The sequence below is a fragment of the Sciurus vulgaris genome, assembly GCF_902686455.1.
Source record: "Sciurus vulgaris genome assembly, chromosome: 3".
Classification (NCBI taxonomy): Eukaryota; Metazoa; Chordata; class Mammalia; order Rodentia; family Sciuridae; genus Sciurus; species Sciurus vulgaris.
In genome coordinates, this window is record NC_136463.1 from 38,003,060 (window position 1) to 38,018,660 (window position 15,601).

The window sequence follows — 15,601 nt, forward strand, 5'->3', positions numbered from 1 at the left end:
TTGGAACTTCTTTCCTCATCTCAACTTTCCATGCAAGGGTACCACTTTTTGCCTCATACAAACAAAACTGGCTTGTTTCAGCTTACACCTTAAAGATGGACGCAAGAGATGGAAAAACATTCACAGTTCAGATGTAATCCCTGAGTCCCCTTCACCCAACAGTCCTTTCCTATTTGCTAAAGAGGCCTGTAAGGAAGATTTTAGACATGTGTGTACTCATCTGCTACCCCAACTCCATCTGCACCCAGGGAAGGGCCAGCAGCAGTGCTCAGCTGGTACTGCTGTGGCTTGTGTCACCATCAGGGCTTGTTCTGTGTGGGCATAGCTGAGGAACTGCATGGTGGCCTGCCCAGCTGTCCAGGAACAGTACCATGATGGAGAACATGGTTCCCCTAACAGACTCTTCTGCCCAGGTCCTCTCTGTATTGAGGAGAGGGACAGTGGGGAAGTTAAAATTGCTCCACACTTGGGCTGAACAGTTCTCTCTCCATCTAAAGTGATTTATCATTTCTCTCTGAACACAAGAGGAGGGGTGAAGATCCAAGAGAGGACCTGAGGTCAGAGTACTTGAGAGGTCAGAGTAGCACAGCAGTCCTGTTCCACAGCCATCCCCCTGCAGGATCCTGGCTCTGTGAGGAAGAATAAGGATTATAGTGAGAACACAAAAAGGCCTTGGAGGGCTGGGGCTTTATTTCCAGAGAAGGAATTTAATTTCCTTAAGGCAACCAAAATAGTGGGATTGTAACCTCTCTGTAATGACTCTACTAAGTCCTGGTTCTGAGGATCCAGTTAGAACCAGTTCAAGCTCTAGAGTGTGGACTTAGTTTACTTTTCTTCTGAAGCAGTTCTTCCCCTTTTGTCAATTGGAAACCAATGTATGCACTATTTTCACACTGTTAAAATCACAAACCTGCAAACTTGTAATTTACCACCTTTTTATCCAAACACACAAAAATGGCAAAAGGTCGTTTTTAAAAATGCGCACGGCCCTGGGTTCAATCTCCAACACCAAAAATAAACAAATAAATAATAAGTAAATAAAAATTGAAGAAGAAATGAAGATAACTGTTCAGAAATTAAATACTCATTATCCTTAGATAACAAATCATAATTATGTTTTTTAACACAATCAGCTATGTACTGGTTGTCGAAGTGATCTGTGAGTGCTCCCCAGCATAGAGGTCAATTTGGGAAGAGATCAGGAATATAAGATAAAATTTACTTCTACAGGCTTTCTCCTTAAATCAGATTTTCTCAGTACAATTGGCTTTAGATCACAAAGGGAAAGAATCCTCATTTAATTTAGATCAGGCTCAGTATTCACCTGAGGTAAAATCTGAGGAAATCTTGAGAAAAGCAGAACATGGGTAAGGAGAATTTTATTCTGGGATTTTGTATGACTTTATTTTGTACCTTGGAAGATTCATTTAACCCTTCTTTGGCCTTAATTTCCCAATTTAGAAAATAAGGTCATTTTCTCCCACTTTGTGAAAAAGTATTTTGACAGTCTTTGCTTATAGGCATTGTGAAATGAGACAAAAATCACAGTGAACCCCAAAAGAAATGGGTTCATAGTATGTTCTGGTGCATGTGGGCTAATCCGTTCTCTCGACACACCTTGGTGTATGATATTCCTAAAAGAATGCAAATGCCTGAGAGTTAGACCCACTTCTGTTTCATTTGTATTTTTTAATGTGGGCCCAAGCCACAAAGAATTTTTAATACAAAACATGGCCATTACTGTTACTGATTATGATTGAAAAGAAAGAATGCCAACCTCCCTGTTTAAAAAATGCTTTGAAATTCAAAGCAAAAGCACATTCACCCAATCCTCACATTAGTTAGGTGGGAGTGTTAGCTCCACTTTATAGATGAAGAAACTAATGTTTAGAGAAGTTAAACAATTTACCTGCAAGCAACATAATCCAAGTCTTACACAAGGTTATTTCTATTTCAAATCCACTTCTCATGTTCCCAAGCTGCCCTGGACCAGAGCCTGCTTTGCCTTTAGGAGACTACAGATTCTTTCTTGAGTACCACTTTGGTCAAGGTTAAATAAATATGATTTTCTTCAGTGTGGATAAGAAATTGATAATGAGATGATTTGTAACAAATGATTAAACGACCATCACTTGGGAATTGCCTCCCTCTCCCCTTTGTGTGCTTCAAAAGTTAAAAGGTGCTGGGTGAAGGTGGGAGCAATATCACTCTACTTGAAGAGAAGGAAGCTTCAGCCCCACACTCCTCACAGTTCAGTTGTTCTGCAAACAGATGTAGAACGGATCCCTCTTCCCACTACCCAGTTACTCTGAAGAGATGATAACAGCCATTGGGGGGTTAAAAAGAGGCAGTGAACCCCCAGTTAATGAGTAGGAATTCAGCAGGCAGTGTAAGATAAATGGAGCTCTCTCTGCTTCTGCTAGAGTCAGCATGAACTGCGGCCCTGCGGCTTGTTTGTGGCAAATGGAGTGCGCGAAATATCAAAGGGCAGTGATCCAGAAGAAGACCGACTTTGACAAATTTTAAATTGGCCAGAAAGAAAACCAGGGGAAAAAAAAAAAAAAGGAAAAAAAAGAAAAAGAAAAAAAGAAAGGAAATTCTGCAATTCACCGTGTCCTGCAATTGTGGCACTGCTGTCTTTGTACAGAATTAGTGGTAGAAACAGCAGCAACGATCGCTGGATGCTGGGAGCAATTATGAGCCATCTAAGTGAGATGCTTATCAGTGGCTGAAGCTTTTAGAGCTCTTTCTATGTACAGTTGTAAGTAACTTGCTCTGGAGCTACAGTTACTTTAATTAAAGTGTATGGGGTTGGTCAGAAGTAATTATCCTGTTTGGAAAAGAAAGGAGAAAAAAAAAAAAAAAAACACCTCAACAATTCTGGGTGGCAATAGATTTTAGAAACAACTTTGCCAATGTCTTCTTGTATGTGTGCATTTTCCATAAAAGGATCAAGCTGCAGTAGGTTAGAGTTACTGGTGGCAGTTACCTAATGGCAAACAATGGGACAGAAACAGGGTTTATTGTAACCCAAGTCACCATGTTAGGCAAGTAGCCTGGCTCAGGGCTCCAATTTCCTGGACAGGCAGTCTTCACACTATAGGCAAACGCATGGTAGCTTTTTCTGTTCCTAGATGGGGAGGATATAGAGTCCACCAATGATGTTTTATTAATTAAATTACTTTTTTATAAAAAAATATTTTTTTAATTGTTGATGGACCTTTATTTTATTATTTATATGTGGTACTGAGAATTGAACCCAATGCCTCACACATGCTAAGCAAGTGCTCTACCACTGAGTCACAATTCCAGCCCTTAAATTGCTCTTTAGAACATAAATGAACTAAAATCTCTCGTTTGCTCCATGTATTCACTGAGATTCACTACCTTTAAAGATACTCTTTCTGTTCCTTCAGAAAAATCAAATCAAAACAAACCTGAACAGCCAACAAAAGAACCCTAAGAAATTAATAACATAGCAAGGGGCACAATGGGACACCTGAGCAGAAAATCAGTGTTTTAGACTCATTTGGCCTCAAGACTCAATGTAGGGTTCCCATAGTTTAATCCTTTTGAAATCACAAGTACCTTCCAAAAATCTCTGAAAACAAATGAACACAGGGTAATGGCTGGAAGCATCAAGTGCAAACACTTCTGGGGCTATTGCTGTGGCAGCCACTGTTTGGAAGCACACAGCACACAATCTTTACTTCCATTTCTCTAGCTCAGGATGACCTCAGAACATTGCCTGAGTAGAGACTCCAGCTTTTCTATATATGACACTGACTCTCACATCCCTCAGAAACAAGATAAGCTGTCCAAAGAGACAAGCAGACCAGGACATATTTAAATCTCACATATTCTCTGCCTGATTAGCCTGCCCCCAATAGCAACATCTAGCTAGGTTCTAAGAATGTTTTAGAAAGGTGGGCTACTTGTAACTATAAGAAAATATCAGAATAAAAATCGTGTGACTTTTGCTTTTATAGAGCCCACTTTCCCTCCTATTACACACACTATTTCATTCTACCAGGGTTCTTACCATATAGAGGACAGTAAATAAAGATTATCATGAATTTGATCAAATGCTTCAGTGCCTCCTCCCCTGGCCTATGAATGCACTCATTACAAATCAGCTGAATGGCTCATTGATTTGCCAGGAGGACAAGCAGACATACCCAATCGCTCAGCCAAGCTTATGTAGACTGGGTCCACCCTACGCATGGTTTTCACCAGATCCTTTTTGCGGAATTTGATTTCTACCGTCCCTTCTGGCTCCAAAACCGATCCCCTGGATCAGAAAGAAAGAAAACAAAACAGAAATAGAGACACTTTAAAGGAAAGAGACAACAGAATGAGGCCAGTTATAATTTGTGGACCAGGAAATAGCTTCATTATGCTTTTGCCCACCCATGGTTCATAAAAGTCACCCCAGGGAGAAAGGAAAGCACCACAAAAGTATCTAAGTGAGATATGAGAAAGGCCTGGCAAAAAAGCAATTAAAATAATTCTCATTACCCACCAGTCAACTTCCATTTCAAAGAGAGAATACAGATTCCACCAAATACAGCTGATAAGGGTGACAAGAATCACATTATTTTCATGAGTTGGGGGTGGGAGATGCTATAGGCACAGGGTAAGGCAACCACCCCCAGCACTTAGGCTGAACAAGTAAGGGGTTGATGTTGATTGTCCTACACCACAGCTGTCAATCTGTTGGTAGGACTTGGATCAGACAGTAGGCCAAGCAAAGCAGTAGGTAAAACATTCTGCCCACTGCTGCAAAAATGTGCAAAGTGAAAGGTCTCGGGCTCACTTGTAGTGAATACCAGTGGGAATACCAATGGTGTTTTATCACCAGTAACCTTGCTCTAAATACCTTTAAAAAAATTTAATATTTTAGAAAAAATTAGAGCTAATGCCTACTGTGTGCTAGCACAGTTCTAAGTGCTTATCTATAGATCCTCACAATATTTTGCTTAGGGGACATCCACTGTGATGTAAGGTATTGCTATTATTCCCTTTTACAGGTGAGAAAACTAAAGTACAGGAAGTTAAGAGACTTGCCTAAACCTAGTAAAGGACAGATTAGATTTGAAACCAGACAGTTCTACTCCAGAGTCTGAGGAGGAACTGCTTCTGGTCTGAGATCTGATCGGGACCTAGCTTAGGCTGTAAAAATAAACCCCTCAATGTACACTAGCCTAAGGATTTGATGACAAAAATACTGGTACTCTTCCTAAAAAGTTTTGGAATCGAAGACTGAATTTTTTAGAAAAAGAGAAAAATAGATGCTCTGATAAAATGACTGGATGTATGAGCATACATGGAGAATGTTAAGGAGAGGGGCTGTGGAATTCACCTCCTTAGGAAAGGGTTGAGAACACATTATGAAAGGATGCTCGGTTTGATATGTTTTACTGAAGTAGTTTCAGGAACCACCTCTCAACAAACTTGGGCTTCTCTCTTGCAGTCCTTTTGGGTGCTGCAAATGCTGTGTTCTCCAGCCTCCTGAAATGCCAGAGCAAAGACCTGGGCTCCAAAGCAAAGAAGAAGCTTTGGTTTGGAATCACAGATGAGGGTGCTGTAGTGCACATCAGCGACCAGCCACCTTATTCAACAATGAGAAGCAGCCCAGGAAGGGTAAAGACTGCTCTGTTTCCTGATAGTCGGACAGTTAAACTCAGATTAACAGACCAGTCTTTCCACTGCAACTCGCTTTAAGTCCCCTCTGCCACACACATAAGAAAGATGGTGAATTGGCACGTCTGAAAAACAAGTGGGAAGAGAAAATTTCTCTGAGTTTGGAGGTGCCTGGAAGGGAGGACTAATGGTAAAAGAATCTGGCATGGGGGGATTACACTGAGAAAGCCTGATTCTAGCCTGGTTTCCTTCTCATGCCAGCAGACACTATATGGAAAGCCTATTTTTCTGTCCTTGGTCCTTTGAGAATGGATAGATTTAATGAAGTTTTCTTGGTTATAATTTTCTTCAGGAGGAAGCCAATAGCTAGAGGATCCTGAGAGGCAGTGAATGGAAATCAGGAAGGCACGCTACCTGCTTTCTCGGTCAGCATACATCTCCATGTGCCGGGGGTTGATGGTGGGGTCGATCACAACCCAAGAGCCACCCCGCAACTCGGCCTGAGGAGGAATGTAAACCATCACAGGTTGGGAGCACTCCCGCAAGCTGTCCACGATGTAAGCGCCAAACTTCAGCACTTGATCATACATATCTACAGAGAATGAGAAAAATTAGAAATCATGAAATTTATCTTCCCCAAAGCAATGCTGCCAAAGGTTGTTCACACCATGGTATGTGTAGAAAAATATATTGGTACAGCACACTGTGCCTCTAAGAGAGGCTGCTTAGGGCCAGAGGTGACAGGTTCCAGCCACCTCATGTCCTGTGTGGCCATGCTGAAGACTAAAGGGATTGGTCTCTCTCTACCTGTATCCAACTCAAGACTCTGGAGGATCCTCCAAAGTATAGAGACAACTGCACTGTCTTTCATAAGACAGTGTGCAAGCCCTCTAGACAGCATATTCATTTTATATCATCCCTGAATTTCTGTACTCGGGTTTCACCACATTAATTCACACTTGCTCTGCAAACGTTGAGTATTTTTCATGTCAATATGTGATCTCTCCCACTACATTAAGTTCTCTGAAGGAACTAGTCTAGTTCTTTTCAATTCCTCTCATGATTCTTAGCATACGATGAGCTCTTAAAATGTGCAGCTAGTGGAAATGGATCCTTCAAAAATTTATCTTTGTATCCCCAGTATCCTGCCCAGTGCCTAGAACATACTTAGTACTTAATAAGTATCTGCTGAATGAATAAATGAATGAATGAGCATATAACATACTTTGGAAAAAATATAACAAGAAAGAAAACCAAATTAGTTCTTTAATAGTTGAATTTTTAAAACATTTTTTGGGTTGTAGGTGGACACAATACCTTTATTTTATATTTATGTGGTGCTGAGGATCAAACCCAGGGCCTCACGCATGCTAGGCGAGTGCTATACCATTGAGCCACAACCCAACTCTTAATAGTTGAATTTTTATAGAATAACAATGAGAGAAAATTAAATACATGTGTATAGAAAATACCACACAGCCTCATAAAATGCCTAGTTATCTCTTCATTCTGCTAAAGAATACTTTGTAATCTCCTCAAGGCCAGGAGTAGTGAAGGAAAGGACTGTGCATAAACAATGTGAGCCCTTGGAAAGCTGGATAAGCTTATTTATTGCCTAATCTTTTTCTTTTTGAAGGCACTTGGGATTGAACCCAGGGCCTCATACATGCTAGGCACGTGCTCTACCACTGAACTATATCCCCAACACTTTTAGTTTATATTTTTTGAGACAAGGTTTCACTAAGTTGCCCAGGCTGGCCTTGAACTTGTGATCTTTCTGCCTCAGTCTCCTGAGTAGCTGGAATTACAGACATGTGCCACCATGCCTGGCTTATTTCCCCCCAATTTTTTTATGGACCACTATCCAATTCCCAGCTCCAGCTCCCCAAAGTATAAGTATTGTTAAAGTCTTAGGTTTATGATTCCAGATGTTAAATGGGTACTTTAGTAGAGCCACAATGGATCTTTTCTAAACACCAGATAACAGGTTTAACTGAATTCAAACTTTCCTATCATAGAGAGGATCTCAATTTGGAATAAATCAATTCTGGAAATCCAAGGCAAAGAAGGATTTTTAAGGAAGTTAAGAGCAAGCCAAATAGAAATTGCTTTCATTGTAGTTACTAGCAAATTAAACTGCCACCTTCCTCAAAGTAAAAATGACTCTATATATAAACTATCAGTGAGCACAGTCCACTGCATGGCACATGTCTTTCTCCACTGCCCCAAGCTGGCTTGTTTGTAAAGGCGTCATAAATTCTAAGTTGCCCAGGAAGCACACCCTACTCTACGTGGAATGTGTATGGTCATATACTCTGTATATATGATCAGAACAAAGACATTTATTCCTCTGGGAGGAAAGCAAAGACCAAAAAAATTTATTGCTAATTACACAACTGCTGTATGAAGAGCAGGGAATAAAGGACTTTAAGCGCTTTACGCTAATTCCGTGGTTATGAAAATAATTGCTCAGTTCAAATTATTTTAACTAAATTAATTCTTTAGTGGATATTTCAACCAGTGCTACATAATAAAATAATTGTCTAATTAGCAGTACATTTTTCAGTGCTGCCAAGAGTACAGTTTCAGAACAAGTAACAGAAAGGAGTGGCCCTCATTGATATTGTGCAAAGAAATGGAAGGTGCAGATAAAAGGTGAAAATGAAATAATAGAAGAAGACCACACAAAAGGCCATTCTACCTACAAAGAAAGGAAAAAAAAAGTTACAGAAAAGGAAGACAAAGTTTCCAGCCCTTTTATTCACTTATGTTTGTTAAAAACATATCTATCTGGGCATGGGGGCGCATGTCTGTAATCCCAGTAACTCAGGAGATTGAGACAGAAGGGTCACAAGTTCAATGCCAGTCTCAGCAATTTGGCAAGACCCTGTTCAAAATAAAAAATGAAAAAAAGCTGGGGATGTAGCTGAGTGACAGTCACCAAGTTCAATCCCTAGTACCAACCAACCAACAAACATATCTATACTAAAATCTATATTGTGTTGAACAGATCCAATTCCTAAAAGGGGAAGGCTTCTTAAAATTTATTTTTCTTTCTTTCCTTCCCTCTTTTTTTTTGGCCAGTACTAGGGATTAACTCAGGGGTGCTCTACCAGTGAGCCATATCTCAAGTCTTTTTATTTTTTATCAAGACAGGGTTTCACTAGGTTGCCCAGGCTGGATCCCAATTTGAGATCTTCCTGCCCCAGCTTCCTGAGTAACTGGGATTACAGGTGTATACTGCTATATCTGGCTCATTCACTTAATTTAAAAAAAAAGAAAAGAAAAGAAAAGAAAAGAAAGAAAGAAGCCCACTTGATTTCATGTTATATGGAAATAGTTTGGAATGAAGTTGAGTGTGGGTACATTTTTCATTTTTGTGTAATAGATTTTGGTTCATCTTTTTTGAAATCATGGCTAGCTTACTGTGTACGAGGGATCAGGACTGTATATACATATGAATCATTCAATCATAAGAACACCACCTAATTCACATATCCAAATTACGAGTAAATGGAAGCTTAGTTAAATAAGAGTTAAGTGGCAGAGAGAAGACTCAAACTCAGGTCTTTCTGGTTCCAAAGTCCACACACTACTACCTCATTTTCACTCATGGTTCTTATTGCTAGGAAAAAAGCACCAGGCTGGGGTAATCTGTTTTCCAATATCCAATATAGTGGCTAAGTAAAATAAAACCAGAAGAGAGATTTGAAAAAAAAAAAAAAAAAAAAGAATATTTGTACATGTTTCCTGGATTTCCTCTGTTCACAAATGTCAGAATCTGTACTGATGATACCAGCAGCCTTGTGAAGGGCTTGGATCTAGTTGCTGAACAAATATTTTTAGGTCCCAAGACTGCAAGTAGAAAAGGGGCATTAGGCGCCACTGAAGCTTACACGCTAGAGGCCAAAATAATGCCTCCATCTCACCTGGAACACCAATAGGCCTACAATGCAAGCATCAACACCGCCACAAAGCAGGCTATTAAAATATAAACAAACTCTACGAATCAATCCACTCACACTGAACTCCAGGTATCCCAAACCACATACTTTAAAAGGCAGGTTGAAATACTTGGCAACAATCTAACATACAATTGTCTAAAATCCCTTCATATTTAAGAGATGGAGTGAAGACACAGCCAAGAGTAGCAGGGGAGGGGGATCCCCAAGGGTTTATGCTAGAAATCCGTCTAGGGAATTTCAAAGCTCTGCATATGCTGTCAGTTCTCCAGCCCTGAGAAATGCAACTGGAAATGGAATATACTGATAGGTTCTTCACCAGAGAGACAGGAGCTTAGTTTTCGAGCATTCTGGGTAAAGCACATCTGCATGAATGGTGATCACAAATAGCCTTTGGAGCGTGTTCTCAGCACTCAGGCACCAACCCTGCCTAAGGCTTTCATTGTTACACAACATGGATAAACTGTGACAGCCACATGTACCAAACAAGGAAGCAGAGTGGCTGAAAATGCTTCCATAGTGCCCACACTCTCAAAACTGGAATAGATCTTATTGGTTTGGGCAAGATTATCTGTTAGAAGCTGAAGGTAAGCATTAGGCATAAACAAGCTGCATCTACATAATGTCTCTCATGAGTTCATTATGGCCAGCAGACACTATTTCAACATCCAAATAATCAGAGACTTTAAAATAGACTTCATTCCAGTTAAAGTTTTCAATAAATGTGTTTTTTTTATTGTTATTTATAACCTGTCCCAGGAAAAAAAAATAATAAGTATAACATGAAAAGCCAACTGAGAGTGACCCTGTAGCACCAGCAGTGAGGCGGCTTAATATCACTGGGATTTGCATCCTATCAAGCTATTCATGCTGAGGCTGGGACCCTGGTGCTAATTTCTAGTAAATTTCACGCTTGATGTCTCCCTGTTGTGGGTCATTGCCGGTTCGTCTAAATAAACTGCTTCCAAATGGCTCTTCCATCTAAATATTCAGCCAGTTTTTATAATTTAATTTTGCATTATGCTGAATAGCCTTCCGGCCAGATAGAGCTCATTGGAAAAAAAGCACCAATACCATCTTGACAAGCTTTTATTTATTTATTTATATTTTTACTGCTCGAATTAGACCTCCTAGGCCGACTAGTAAAGAGTTTTTTTTTTCCCCTCCACTAATGTCAATTTTCAGCATAGCAAGAGCTGTCTCTAATCTTTTCCTACTCATTACACACAATTTTGGAGTCATTTTACCCACAGTGCAGTCGGCTCCTGGCTGTGTGTTTGTGTGCACTGAGGGATGGCATAATTGTTTATTTTCCCTCCCTGCATAATCCCTAGCCAGTATTGAAACCAAAACTGCAAACATCTCCCCAAGGGATGTGGAGAATGACAAGAGGCTCTCAGTTTAGGTCCCTTTACATGAGATAATACGCAGGAAACATCCTGACCTGTATGTAAATATGAATGGTGCTGTTCTCCCCCTCCTACTTCCACATAGATCTCTATCTTCCCTAAAGCTTATCTGTCTTATGTGATGTGTAAACAGACGTATTAGAACCAAAAATGGGAAGACAAAACTCGCCCTGCTCTATATTAGGCCAAGAACTCATTTCTGACTTGGGGCAGGAAGGAGGAGGGAATGGGCAGTTATTATTTAATGGGTATAGAGTGGAAGCTGGGAATGATTAAAACGTTTAGGATATATCAATGATGGTTACAGAATACTGTGAATGTATTTAATGCTACTGAATTGTACACTTACTTTTACCACAATAAAAAATAACATTTCTGAGCTCTTGAAAGTTCTTTTCACAATAATCAAGGACATCCCCAAAGGAAGGGGGAAACAGGTGGATTATAACTTCCGCCAGGATGTTCCAGGATCTGATTCTGGTCCTGGGCTCTCAGATAGACCAACCGAGTTACAAGAAGTCAGTCAGCGCTACATTACTCTCCCAAGTGTCATTGTTTAGCTGAACCATCTTGGGAAATTTATTTACCCCAAGTCCCAATTTATGTAAAACACGGATAATAATAAAAGTTACCCCTTGGCAGTGCTTGCTGTGATGATTATGTAAGATAAACCATATAAAATGGTTAGCACAGCTTCTGGTGAAAAGCACTCAGTGAATCTTAATTGTTGTTGTTCTTATTGTTACAAGGCTAGCAGCCAATCTGGGCCTGAGCCAAAAGATGCAGCAGAATTGAAGCTTTTCCTAGAAGCGACACTTCTGAAACTTTTGAACTCTGAACCAGAGCACATAATCAGCAGGCTGACTTGCTCACCAGTGTATCAAGAAGACTGCATTTTCAGCACTCCTTCCCTGGCAGGTCTTAATGTAAGCCTTACAGCCAAGGAAGTGGGGACTGAGTAAAATCTGACACTATGTGAACCTCAAATATAAGAATGAAAGGGGGAAAAGAAGAACTCAAACTATCCCTGTTTGCTGATGACATGATTATATATTTAGAGGAACCTGGAAATTCCACCAGAAAACTCTTAGAACTCATAAGTAAATTCAGTAGAGTAGCAGGTTACAAGATCAATGCTCATAAATCCAATGCATTTTTATATATAAGTGATGAACCTTCAGAAAGAGAAATTAGGAAAACTACCCCATTCACAATAGTATCGAAAAAAATAAAATACTTGGGAATCAATCTCACAAAAGAGGTGAAAGACCTCTACAATGAGAACTACAGAACACTAAAGAAAGAAATTAAAGAAAACCTTAGAAGATGGAAAGATCTCCCATGTTCTTGGATAGGCAGAATTAATATTGTCAAAATGGCCATACTACCAAAAGTGCTATACAGATTCAATGTAATTCCAATTAAAATCCCAGTGATGTACCTTACAGAAATAGAGCAAGCAATTATGAAATTCATCTGGAAGAATAAGAAACCCAGAATAGCTAAAGCAATCCTCAGTAGAAAGAGCGAAGCAGGGGGTATCGCAATACCAGATCTTCAACTCTATTACAAAGCAATAGTAACAAAAACGGCATGGTATTGGTAACAAAATAGACAGGTAGATCAATGGTACAGAATAGAGGACACGGACACAAACCCAAATAAATACAATTTTCTCATACTAGACAAAGGTGCCAAAAATATGCAATGGAGAAAAGATAGCCTCTTCAACAATGGTGCTGGGAAAACTGGAAAGCCATATGTAGCAGAATGAAACTAAACCCATATCTCTCATCCTGCACAAAACTCAACTCAAAATGGATCAAGGACCTCGGAATCAGACTAGAGACCCTGCATCTTATAGAAGAAAAAGTAGGTCCAAACCTTCAACTTGTTGGCTTAGGAGCAGACTTCCTTAACAGGACTCCCATAGCACAAGAAATAAAAGCAAGAATCAACAACTGGGATAGATTCAAACTAAAAAGCTTTCTCGCAGCAAAGGAAACTATCAGTAATGTGAAGACAGAGCCTACAGAGTGGGAGAATATCTTTGCCACTCATACTTCAGATAGAGCGCTAATTTCCAGAATCTATAAAGAACTCAAAAAACTCTACACCAAGAATACAAATAATCCAGTCAACAAATGGGCTAAGGAAATGAACAGACACTTCACAGAAGAAGATGTACAAGCAATCAACAGATATATGAAAAAATGTTCAACATCTCTAGTAATAAGAGAAATGCAAATCAAAACTACCCTAAGATTTCATCTCACCCCAATTAGAATGGCGATTATCACAAATACAAGCAACAATAGGTGTTGGCGAGGATGTGGGGAAAAAGGTACACTCATACATTGCTGGTGGGGTTGCACATTAGTGCAGCCACTCTGGAAAGTAGTGTGGAGATTCCTCAGAAAGCTTGGAATGGAACCACCATTTGACCCAGCTATCCCACTCCTTGGCCTCTACCCAAAGGACTTAAAATCAGCATACTACAGAGATACAGCCACATCAATGTTCATAGCTGCTCAATTCACCATAGCCAGATTGTGGAACCAACCTAGATGCCCTTCAGTTGATGAATGGATAAAGAAACTGTGGCATATATATACAATGGAATATTACTCCACCATGAAGAATGATAAAATTATGGCATTTGCAGGCAAATGGATGAAATTGGAGAATATCATGCTAAGTGAGATAAGCCAATCTCAAAAAACTAAAGGACGAATGATCTCACTGATAAGCAGATGAGGACATATAATGGGGGGTAGGAGGGGTTAACATTAGGGTTAGGGTTAGGTTTAGGGTTAGGGATAAGGAGGGTGGTAAGAATGGAGGAAGGAAGGACTGTATAGAGGGAAAAGGGGGGTGGGGGGAAGGGAAAAAAGTAACAATGAATCAAACAACATTGCCCTATGTAAATTTATGATTTTTAATAAAAAGAAAAAAAGAATGAAAGGGGTGTTAGGCCCCCTTCCTCCCAGCTTTGATGTAGTATCATCCTCTTTTGAACACCCTGCTTTTGTGTTTATATGTTATCACTTCGCCATTCTGCCCAGGACATTTTTCTTGACTTCTTCAGGTAATGTCCGTTTCTGACTTATTTTTGTTGCTCCGAGGTGGCTAACACAGTTCCTTGTACATAGAAACCCAGTAAAAATGTGTAGGATTGACTTGTTTAACCTGCACTCTCAATGTCTCAAGGTATTTCCACTGACTTATTATCTTGGTCAAAAAATAATTCACCTTCGCAGTTTAAAAGAGTACATAAGCATTAATTTACATGTATAATCAATCTCCCCCAAGAAAAGCACAAAATGTGGTAGTTCTCTGGCCAATATGAACATATGAATATGAAATAGGAATCTTTTCAAATAAAAAACAAACAAAAATTAACCTCATTTACATTTTGTGAGGGAAACTTGGCCATTCAGGGCTCTTCCTAGCCAGGCAAGAGAAACTCATTGGCAAAAATGTTGAATACCTCTAACCACATGGCTGATAATCTATAAAAGGGGAACTTCCTTCCTCCCATTCCTCTAATTCTGAATCTTGAGATAAATGAGATTTGTACCCATCAGCATACTCTCTCTGCCTCGAAGTGTGCTGTGTCTGCCCTTAGCCTGGCCGTGGATCACTGCCATTGGAGAGAGCACTTTACCACTGTAAGAGGTGGAGTGTTTGCTTTGGCTGTCCACGTACTGTCCACAGTGGCTTTGCTCATGGAGGATTCTCATTTAATGATGATTTGGACTTACTAATCACTAAGTAATTCCCATAGCACGGAGTAGAAATTTTATAATAATGGTCTAATCTGCTAGAGCCACTGGCCCAGGGCTGTTGGTGGATAATAATAAAATGTACCACAAATTACCACGAAGAACAGCCTCTGGTACAGAATTTGTTCATTTCCTTCCAGTTAGTGCTAATTTCAGTATCTATCATGGTCACTGTAGAACATTAGAGAATAATATGAATGAAGAACATGCCCAGAAAAGAGGGACAGAGACAATCCTACTTTCCAGACCATCAGAATGGTCCAATATCTACCTGTGAAAGCAAAATCCACAACAGTAGTAGTCCACCTAGATAACTAACAGATTATTCTGTCATTTTGTAAGGAATTGTAAAACATGCCATATTTTTCCATTTGGGTTGCGATTTAGAAGGTATCTTAGATGGAGCACAATCCCCCAAAAGCCTAGGGTAATGGGCTGTCAGCATACCCACAGGATCTGCAGAATCTACTCCCTCCTCCTGTCGCATGGTGCCCAGTAATTAGTGTTGTCCCTCTAGCCCGCAACTGAGTCAGTCACCTTTCATCCCACCAGAGAAGCCTCTCCAGTTGGCAAAGACCATCAGGGGCAGTCCTTCACGGTTGAAGTCTTTGATAGCCTGATAGGTCTTAAATGCAGAATCTGGGAACCAAACCTGGCCAGCCTGCTGGATTATCTATAGGGGAAAGTCAAAAAAGAAGATATAATTAACAACAGAGTTTCAAGGAGAACTTCTCCAAGGTGAACAAGATTTTATTTATTAAAAACTGAAAACACAAGTCAGATGTGGTGGCACATGCCTGTA

At 39.9% G+C, this 15,601-nt stretch overlaps 1 protein-coding gene across 9 annotated transcripts in view; it reads right to left on the minus strand.

Moving 5' to 3' along the window:
* The window catches only part of ACACA (acetyl-CoA carboxylase alpha), a 273,697-nt gene that overhangs the window by 20,237 nt on the left and 237,859 nt on the right, over window positions 1-15,601 (minus strand). For all 9 annotated transcript variants that reach the window (XM_079132070.1, XM_079132069.1, XM_079132077.1 and 6 more), the window contains 3 exons: window positions 15,337-15,472; window positions 6,058-6,235; window positions 4,179-4,291 (listed from right to left, as the gene is read on the minus strand). In XM_079132070.1, the coding sequence (XP_078988196.1) occupies window positions 4,179-4,291; window positions 6,058-6,235; window positions 15,337-15,472 (427 nt within the window). The remainder of the gene's footprint in view (window positions 1-4,178; window positions 4,292-6,057; window positions 6,236-15,336; window positions 15,473-15,601) is intronic.